The 10,294-nt window shown below is 51.5% G+C and overlaps 1 protein-coding gene across 1 annotated transcript; it reads right to left on the bottom strand.

Annotated features, from left to right (window-relative positions):
* Positions 1 to 609: 609 nt before the first annotated feature.
* On the bottom strand, positions 610 to 10,290 carry nsun3 (NOP2/Sun RNA methyltransferase 3; the record flags this gene model as incomplete). The annotated part of the gene is made up of 4 exons (XM_038982925.1): positions 610 to 2,587; positions 4,679 to 4,806; positions 9,184 to 9,338; positions 10,050 to 10,290. Coding segments are annotated over 4 exons (798 nt in total), but the record flags the coding sequence as incomplete, so codon positions are not given.
* Positions 10,291 to 10,294: the final 4 nt, after the last annotated feature.

Below are 10,294 nucleotides of genomic sequence, written 5' to 3' on the forward strand. Positions count from 1 at the left end.
GTGTAAAAAGTGAAATAGTATCGTGCAAAGATCGCTTTATATATATATATATTCTCAAAAGAAACTACAGGTAGTTTGAAAGCATCATATTTATGTTATGCTGCTATGTTGACAACTCAAACCACCGCCTTGGGTATTCAGCCAATCAGCAGCCGCCACTGCTTCTTTGTATCAAAACTGTATTCAGAGGTCGATGGGATTTATTTTTTATTTTACCTTTATTTAAGAGTTCAGTGGGTCTTCTTGATGCCAGATAGAAACATGGGCAAAGAGCATGTGAAACAAAGGGTGCCTCCTAAATAGCACCCTATTCCCTATATAGTGCACTACTTTAGACCAGGGCCCTATAGAACCCTATTCCCTATATATAGTGCACTACTTTAGACCAGGGCCCTATAGAACCCTATTCCCTATATATAGTGCACTACTTTAGACCAGAGCCCTATAGAACCCTATTCCCTATATAGTGCACTACTTTAGACCAGAGCCCTATAGAACCCTATTCCCTATATATAGTGCACTACTTTAGACCAGAGCCCTATAGAACCCTATTCCCTATGTAGTGCACTACTTTAGACCAGAGCCCTATAGAACCCTATTCCCTATATAGTGCACTACTTTAGACCAGGGCCCTATAGAACCCTATTCCCTATATATAGTGCACTACTTGTGTGTGCTATACAGAGTGCCATTTGGAACGCATCCCTAGAGAGCTAGCTCCTTAGCAGTAGCCGTCACATGAAAACATGTTGCATTGTGGAATCCTTGAAGACCAGCCTCAGTGTCTGACATGCTCAGTCAGTGAGTCCTCTTGATGCGTGACAGGAAGTCGTGACAGGAAGTCAGCGAGTCCATCAACCGACCAGTCAGTCAGTCAGTGAGTCCTCTTGATGCGTGACAGAAAGTCGTGACAGGAAGTCAGCGAGTCCATCAACCAACCAGTCAGTCAGTCAGTGAGTCCTCTTGATGCGTGACAGGAAGTCAGCGAGTCCATCAACCAACCAGTCAGTCAGTCAGTTCGTCCTCTTGATGCGTGACAGGAAGTCAGCGAGTCCATCAACCGACCAGTCAGTCAGTCAGTTCGTCCTCTTGATGCGTGACAGGAAGTCAGCGAGTCCATCAACCGACCAGTCAGTCAGTCAGTTCGTCCTCTTGATGCGTGACAGGAAGTCAGCGAGTCCATCAACCAACCAGTCAGTCAGTTCGTCCTCTTGATGTGTGACAGGAAGTCAGCGAGTCCATCAACCGACCAGTCAGTCAGTCAGTTCGTCCTCTTGATGCGTGACAGGAAGTCAGCGAGTCCATCAACCAACCAGTCAGTCAGTCAGTGAGTCCTCTTGATGCGTGACAGGAAGTCAGCGAGTCCATCAACCAACCAGTTTGTCCTCTTGATGCGCGACAGGAAGTCAACGAGTCCATCAACCAACCAGTCAGTCAGTCAGTGAGTCCTCTTGATGCGTGACAGGAAGTCAGCGAGTCCATCAACCAACCAGTCAGTCAGTCAGTTCATCCTCTTGATGCGTGACAGGAAGTCAGCGAGTCCATCAACCAACCAACCAGTCAGTCAGTCAGTCAGTTCGTCCTCTTGATGCGTGACAGGAAGTCAGCGAGTCCATCAACCAACCAGTCAGTCAGTCAGTTCGTCCTCTTGATGCGTGACAGGAAGTCAGCGAGTCCATCAACCAACCAGTCAGTCAGTCAGTTCGTCCTCTTGATGTGTGACAGGAAGTCAGCGAGTCCATCAACCGACCAGTCAGTCAGTCAGTTCGTCCTCTTGATGTGTGACAGGAAGTCAGCGAGTCCATCAACCGACCAGTCAGTCAGTCAGTTCGTCCTCTTGATGCGTGACAGGAAGTCAGCGAGTCCATCAACCAACCAGTCAGTCAGTCAGTCAGTTCGTCCTCTTGATGCGTGACAGGAAGTCAGCGAGTCCATCAACCGACCAGTCAGTCAGTCAGTTCGTCCTCTTGATGTGTGACAGGAAGTCAGCGAGTCCATCAACCAACCAGTCAGTCAGTCAGTCAGTCAGTTCGTCCTCTTGATGTGTGACAGGAAGTCAGCGAGTCCATCAACCGACCAGTCAGTCAGTCAGTTCGTCCTCTTGATGTGTGACAGGAAGTCAGCGAGTCCATCAACCAACCAGTCAGTCAGTCAGTTCGTCCTCTTGATGTGTGACAGGAAGTCAGCGAGTCCATCAACCAACCAGTCAGTCAGTGAGTCCTCCTGATGCGTGTCAGCGAGTCCATCAACCAACCAGCCAGTCAGTGAGTCCTCCTGATGCGTGACAGGAAGTCAGCGAGTCCAGCAAACCGGTCAGTGAATCCTCTTGATGCGCGACAGGAACATGGGTCCCCAAGTCTGACCCTGCTGTGGAACCACAAGGAGGCCTAACGAGGGGGTGTGGCCTAATGGGGTGAAGGTGAAGTGTTCCTGGAGTGGGAGGGCTAGCTCCTCCTCCAAGTCTTGAAGCTCCACCCCTGGAGAGGTGTTTAGGACCGCCTCCACCACTTCCTGGTTCTCAGAGCGGGACAGCGTGCAGGTGGAGTAGACGACCACGCCCCCCGGACGCACTGCAGCCAGCGCAGACCTGGGGAACAGACAGGATGTGATGAGACAGGATGTGATGACGCACTGCAGCCAGCGCAGACCTGGGGAACAGACAGGATGTGATGAGACAGGATGTGATGACGCACTGCAGCCAGCGCAGACCTGGGGAACAGACAGGATGTGATGAGACAGGATGTGATGACGCACTGCAGCCAGCGCAGACCTGGGGAACAGACAGGATGTGATGAGACAGGATGTGATGACGCACTGCAGCCAGCGCAGACCTGGGGAACAGACAGGATGTGATGAGACAGGATGTGATGAGACAGATCAGTAGCAGCTGGAGGAGAGGGCTGTGGTCTGATTTTTCAGGTTAAAGGTCAACATAGGCCTGGCCCAGGACTTTTTTTACACCCCGGGCCTCAGAAGTAGGAACACAAAACTCTGGTGTAAAACCCCACAGTGGAAAAGGGACAATGTGGGCCAGGTATGTCTGTACGTGGGCCAGGTATGTCTGTACGTGGGCCAGGTATGTCTGTACGTGGGCCAGGTATGTCTGTACGTGGGCCAGGTATGTCTGTACGTAGGCCAGGTATGTCTGTACGTAGGCCAGGTATGTCTGTACGTAGGCCAGGTATGTCTGTACGTAGGCCAGGTATGTCTGTACTGTACGTAGGCCAGGTATGTCTGTACTGTACGTAGGCCAGGTATGGCTGTACGTGGGCCAGGTATGTCTGTACGTAGGCCAGGTATATCTGTACGTAGGCCAGGTATGTCTGTACGTAGGCCAGGTATGTCTGTACGTAGGCCAGGTATGTCTGTACGTAGGCCAGGTATGTCTGTACGTAGGCCAGGTATGTCTGTACGTAGGCCAGGTATGTCTGTACGTAGGCCAGGTATGTCTGTACGTAGGCCAGGTATGTCTATACGTAGGCCAGGTATGTCTATACGTAGGCCAGGTATGCCTGTATGTAGGCTAGCTATGTCTATACGTGGGCCAGGTATGTCTGTATGTGGGCCAGGTATGTCTGTATGTGGGCCAGGTATGTCTGTACGTGGGCCAGCTATGTCTGTACGTGGGCCAGCTATGTCTGTACGTGGGCCAGCTATGTCTGTACGTGGGCCAGCTATGTCTGTACGTGGGCCAGCTATGTCTGTACGTGGGCCAGGTATGTCTGTACGTGGGCCAGGTATGTCTGTACGTGGGCCAGGTATGTCTGTATGTGGGCCAGCTATGTCTATATGTGGGCCAGCTATGTCTGTCCGTAGGCCAGGTATGTCTGTCCGTAGGCCAGGTATGTCTCTACGTAGGCCAGGTATGTCTCTACGTAGGCCAGGTATGTCTCTACGTAGGCCAGGTATGTCTCTACGTAGGCCAGGTATGTCTCTACGTAGGCCAGGTATGTCTCTACGTGGGCCAGGTATGTCTGTACGTGGGCCAGGTATGTCTGTACGTGGGCCAGGTATGTCTGTACGTGGGCCAGGTATGTCTGTACGTGGGCCAGGTATGTCTGTACGTGGGCCAGGTATGTCTGTACGTGGGCCAGGTATGTCTGTACGTGGGCCAGGTATGTCTGTACGTGGGCCAGGTATGTCTGTACGTGGGCCAGGTATGTCTGTACGTGGGCCAGGTATGTCTGTACGTGGGCCAGGTATGTCTGTACGTGGGCCAGGTATGGCTGTACGTAGGCCAGGTATGGCTGTACGTGGGCCAGGTATGGCTGTACGTAGGCCAGGTATGGCTGTACGTAGGCCAGGTATGTCTGTACGTAGGCCAGGTATGTCTGTACGTGGGCCAGGTATGTCTGTACGTAGGCCAGGTATGTCTATACGTGGGCCAGGTATGTCTGTACGTGGGCCAGGTATGTCTGTACGTGGGCCAGGTATGTCTGTACGTGGGCCAGGTATGTCTGTACGTGGGCCAGGTATGTCTGTACGTGGGCCAGGTATGTCTGTACGTAGGCCAGGTATGTCTATACGTGGGCCAGGTATGTCTGTACGTGGGCCAGGTATGTCTGTACGTGGGCCAGGTATGTCTGTACGTGGGCCAGGTATGTCTGTACGTGGGCCAGGTATGTCTGTATATTGCCAAGCTGATTTCGTAATGGAATATTAAAGCATGAATTGATACCTGAGCAGTTGTGTCTGTAGTGTGGGCAACCTGGCCCTCTCCCTCAACCTCACAGCTCCTCGCTGCTCCCCTCCTGGTCCAGAGAACAGCCAGCTACGATCATTAGAACATGGAGCATCCAGCAGCACCTAGGAGGGAGGGGGAGAGAGAAGAGGGAGGGAGAGGGAGAGAGAAGAGGGAGGGAGAGGAGGGGGGGAGAGGGAGAGGAGGGGGGGAGAGAGAAGAGGGAGGGAGAGAGAGAAGAGGGAGGGAGGGGGAGAGAGAAGAGGGAGGGAGGCATAAGGCAGGGGGCAGAGAGACAGAGATAAATGGTGAGAGCACTATTCAAATGACTAGTGTCTAATTCAATGAGGAACACTAATGACATAACACAGGAAAGATCCCCAGTCTCATGGTCTCTAGTCCCTAACTCCTTTTCTGTTTCAAAGAGAGGAGAGAACAGAGAGGAGAGAACAGAGAGGAGAGGAGAGAAGAGAGAGGAGAGGAGAGGAGAGAGAGAAGAGAGAGGAGAGAGGAGAGAGGAGAGAAGAGAGCAGAGAGGAGAGAGGAGAGCAGAGAGGAGAGGAGAGGAGAGGAGAGGAGAGGAGAGGAGAGGAGAGGAGAGGAGAGGAGAGGAGAGGAGAGGAGAGGAGAGGAGAGGAGAGGAGAGCAGAGGAGAGCAGAGAGGAGAGGAGAGGAGAGCAGAGAGGAGAGCAGAGAGGAGAGAACAGAACTTAGAGGAGAGAACAGAACTTAGAGGAGAGAACAGAACAGAGAGGAGAGAACAGAACAGAGAGGAGAGAACAGAACAGAGAGGAGAATGGACTGAACAGAACAGAGAGGAGAATGGATTGAACAGAACAGAGAGGAGAATGGATTGAACAGAACAGAGAGGAGAATGGATTGAACAGAACAGAGAGGAGAATGGATTGAACAGAACAGAGAGGAGAGAACAGAACAGAGAGGAGAGAACAGAGAGAGGAGAGAACAGAGAGGAGAGAACAGAGAGGAGAGAACAGAACAGAGAGGAGAATGGATTGAACAGAACAGAGAGGAGAATGGATTGAACAGAACAGAGAGGAGAGAACAGAGAGGAGAGAACAGAACAGAGATGAGAGAACAGAGAGGAGAGAACAGAGAGGAGAGAACAGAGAGGAGAGAACAGAGAGGAGAGCAGAGAGAGGATGACTAATGTAGAGTCTCTGTGTGATGCTAAGTGGCGTGTGATGCTAGCTGCTGAGGGGGGATGAGATAGGATGGGTTTCTCTCCTGTGGGTAGAGGGCTCCTCTCCAGTCTGTGAGACGCCGCTAATGAGTGTCACAGAGGAGAACAACAGCTAATCCTACAGCCCTCTGTGGGAGAGGAGATTAGACAGAGGCAGGGGGGAGAGAGGAAGAGAAGCAGGGGGGAGAGAGGAAGAGAAGCAGGGGGGAGAGAGGAAGAGAGGCAGGGGGGAGAGAGGAAGAGACAGGTAACAGGCAGGTAGAGGCGGCAGGTAACCTAGTGGTTAGACTGTAGAGGCGGCAGGTAACCTAGTGGTTAGAGTGTAGAGGAGGCAGGTAACCTAGTGGTTAGAGTGTAGAGGAGGCAGGTAACCTAGTGGTTAGAATGTAGCGGCGGCAGGTAACCTAGTGGTTAGACTGTAGAGGCGGCAGGTAACCTAGTGGTTAGACTGTAGAGGCGGCAGGTAACCTAGTGGTTAGAGTGTAGAGGAGGCAGGTAACCTAGTGGTTTGAGTGTAGAGGAGGCAGGTAGCCTAGTGGTTAGAGTGTAGAGGAGGCAGGTAGCCTAGTGGTTAGAGTGTAGAGGGGGCAGGTAGCCTAGTGGTTAGAGTGTAGAGGTGGCAGGTAGCCTAGTGGTTAGAGTGTAGAGGTGGCAGGTAGCCTAGTGGTTAGAGTGTAGAGGCGGCAGGTAGCCTAGTGGTTAGAGTGTAGAGGTGGCAGGTAGCCTAGTGGTTAGAGTGTAGAGGTGGCAGGTAGCCTAGTGGTTAGAGTGTAGAGGTGGCAGGTAGCCTAGTGGTTAGAGGGGCGGCAGGTAGCCTAGTGGTTAGAGTGTAGAGGCGGCAGGTAGCCTATAGGTTAGAGTGTAGAGGCGGCAGGTAGCCTAGTGGTTAGAGTGTAGAGGCGGCAGGTAGCCTAGTGGTTAGAGTGTAGAGGCGGCAGGTAGCCTAGTGGTTAGAGTGTAGAGGTGGCAGGGAGCCTAGTGGTTAGAGTGTAGAGGTGGCAGGGAGCCTAGTGGTTAGAGTGTAGAGGTGGCAGGTAGCCTAGTGGTTAGAGTGTAGAGGTGGCAGGTAGCCTAGTGGTTAGAGTGTAGAGGTGGCAGGTAGCCTAGTGGTTAGAGTGTAGAGGTGGCAGGTAGCCTAGTGGTTAGAGTGTAGAGGTGGCAGGTAGCCTAGTGGTTAGAGTGTAGAGGTGGCAGGTAGCCTAGTGGTTAGAGTGTAGAGGAGGCAGGTAACCTAGTGGTTAGAGTGTAGAGGCGGGAGGTAGCCTAGTGGTTAGAGTGTAGAGGCGGCAGGTAGCCTAGTGGTTAGAGTGTAGAGGCGGCAGGTAGCCTAGTGGTTAGAGTGTAGAGGCGGCAGGTAGCCTAGTGGTTAGAGTGTAGAGGCGGCAGGTAGCCTAGTGGTTAGAGTGTAGAGGTGGCAGGTAGCCTAGTGGTTAGAGTTTAGAGGTGGCAGGTAGCCTAGTGGTTAGAGTGTAGAGGTGGCAGGTAGCCTAGTGGTTAGAGTGTAGAGGCGGCAGGTAGCCTAGTGGTTAGAGTGTAGAGGCGGCAGGTAGCCTAGTGGTTAGAGTGTAGAGGCGGCAGGTAGCCTAGAGGTTAGAGTGTAGAGGAGGCAGGTAGCCTAGTGGTTAGAGTGTAGAGGAGGCAGGTAGCCTAGTGGTTAGAGTGTAGAGGAGGCAGGTAGCCTAGTGGTTAGAGTGTAGAGGAGGCAGGTAGCCTAGAGGTTAGAGTGTAGAGACGGCAGGTAGCCTAGTGGTTAGAGTGTAGAGGAGGCAGGTAGCCTAGTGGTTAGAGCGTTGGACTAGTAACTGAAAGGTCGCAAGATCGAATCCCCGAGCTGACAAGGTAAAAATCTGTCGTGCTGCCCCTGAACAAGACAGTTAACCCACTGTTCCCCGGTAGGCTGTCATTTGTTCTTAACTGACTTGCATAGTTAAATAAAGATTATTATTTAATTTTTTTACAGTCTGTGAACCATCTTCTATGCCATCGAAAGAAACTCGACCTACCAATTACAATCTGGCAAATGATTTGCCCTCTATGGCTGTGAAGTCTGTAGTCCACTCACTAACAACAACAACAACAACAAAATCACAAAATGGGACAAAAACCCCAATCAATTGAGACTGCATGCAGAATTCTGCAACAACAAAATAAAAATACTTTGTGTACAAGACAAAACCCCAAACAATACATAAATACAGAATGAGGACTAAAGCCGTCCGCAGAGACAAACACGGTACCAGGAGTTCATGTGACTCTGGGGAAGTAGATAAAAGACCTTCCTGTCGACATCCTGGAGTATCCCCTTTAACCTCTATTTAACCAGACAAATCCGTTAAGAACAAATTCTTATTTACAATGACAGCCTACCCCCCCCCGGCCCAAACCCGGACGACGCTGGACCAATTGTGCGCCGCCCTATGAGACTCCAGATCACGGCCCGGTTGTGATACAGCCCGGGATCAAACCAGGGTCTGTAGTGACACCTCTACCACGGAGATGCAGTGCCTTAGACTGCCTTGAATGGAGTGAGTTTTCACTTGTTATTTTGCAAATAAAGAAAATGGTACCCTTATGTGTGAGTACAATACTGTATTCATACTGAGGATATTACTGTATTCATACTGAGGATATTACTGTATTCTGGGATATTACTGTATTCATACTGAGGATATTACTGTATTCATACTGAGGATATTACTGTATTCATACTGAGGATATTACTGTATTCATACTGAGGATATTACTGTATTCATACTGAGGATATTACTGTATTCATACTGAGGATATTACTGTATTCATACTGAGGATATTACTGTATTCATACTGAGGATATTACTGTATTCATACTGAGGATATTACTGTATTCTGGGATATCGTTTTTCAACAGGAAACGTTCAAAATAGCTGCAGTGCGTCGTTCAACTGATCTGGGCTGTTATGTTATTTACAAGCATTTCGCTACACCCTCAATGACATCTGCTAAACACGCGTATGTGACCAAATCAAATGGGATTTTGATTTGATCGCCATTCAGAAGAACAAGAGCTCCCCCTGCTGGAACTGCAAGTTGGAGACGCTCACATCAGAGAAATTCAAAACTGTGGCTCTTCCTCAATCCACGACTCGTTGCAGCCTGTCTCCTAGCCCCTTGGAGAAACCAGTCTGAAGGGAGGGAGCTTCTCCTCCAATACGGCTGAGAAGGAAGCAGGTAAGGAGATAGGATGCACCACAAAGTGAGATGGAGCCCGTGTGTCTTGAATGCAGGATGACAAAAAAAAAAGTCGTCCATTTTCTTCTCTCACCTTGTCATACATTCCGGCTTCACTCTGCCCAAAGATCCGTCCATCCTGATTGGACACGGTGACAGTCCTGCTCAGCGATTGGGGGATGAAGGATTCCAGGGTTTTGGCCAGCCAATCACGTCGGTGTGGGTCCATTTCATTACAACACAACAGAGCTGGAACACAACGGCAGATAAGACTGACTATCAATAGCCCACATAATGGTGTTAACCAGCCAAGAGGGGGGGACATGGAACAGCCGATTAATGAGTTTTACAGGACCTGGGTTAGCAGTCCTACCCCTACACCCTTAGCCCCTATACCCTAACGACTTAGCCCCTACACCCTTAGCCCCTATACCCTACACCCTTAGCCCCTACACCCTTAGCCCCTAGTCTGTAGTATAGCCAAGGCCTTCCCTCCAGGAGCAGAGCAGAGATCCAGGACCCTGTCCCCCTCCTCCACCCCCTACACCCTAACCCCTAACAGTGTACTGCTCACGTCCTGACCTAGGTCAGCAGTCTGTAGTATAGCCAAGGCCTTCCCTCCAGGAGCAGAGCAGAGATCCAGGACCCTGTCCCCCTCCTCCACCCCCTACACCCTAACCCCTAACAGTGTACTGCTCACGTCCTGACCTGGGTCAGCAGTCTGTAGTATAGCCAAGGCCTTCCCTCCAGGAGCAGAGCAGAGATCCAGGACCCTGTCCCCCTCCTCCACCCCCTACACCCTAACCCCTAACAGTGTACTGCTCACGTCCTGACCTGGGTCAGCAGTCTGTAGTATAGCCAAGGCCTTCCCTCCAGGAGCAGAGCAGAGATCCAGGACCCTGTCCCCCTCCTCCACCCCCTACACCCTAACCCCTAACAGTGTACTGCTCACGTCCTGACCTGGGTCAGCAGTCTGTAGTATAGCCAAGGCCTTCCCTCCAGGAGCAGAGCAGAGATCCAGGACCCTGTCCCCCTCCTCCACCCCCAGGGCTAAGACAGGCAGCAGGGAGGCAGCGTTCAGCAGGTAGCAGGGTTTCAACTGGCCCCGGCGGTGAGGAGGACCGGGGTAACGCACTGGGGAGGGGTGGATGAAACACTGCAGGGAGGGAGGGAGAGGAGGACCGGGGTGAGGGATGGAGCTAGGC

The sequence above is a fragment of the Salvelinus namaycush genome, unplaced genomic scaffold (assembly GCF_016432855.1).
Source record: "Salvelinus namaycush isolate Seneca unplaced genomic scaffold, SaNama_1.0 Scaffold1352, whole genome shotgun sequence".
Taxonomy (NCBI): domain Eukaryota; kingdom Metazoa; phylum Chordata; class Actinopteri; order Salmoniformes; family Salmonidae; genus Salvelinus; species Salvelinus namaycush.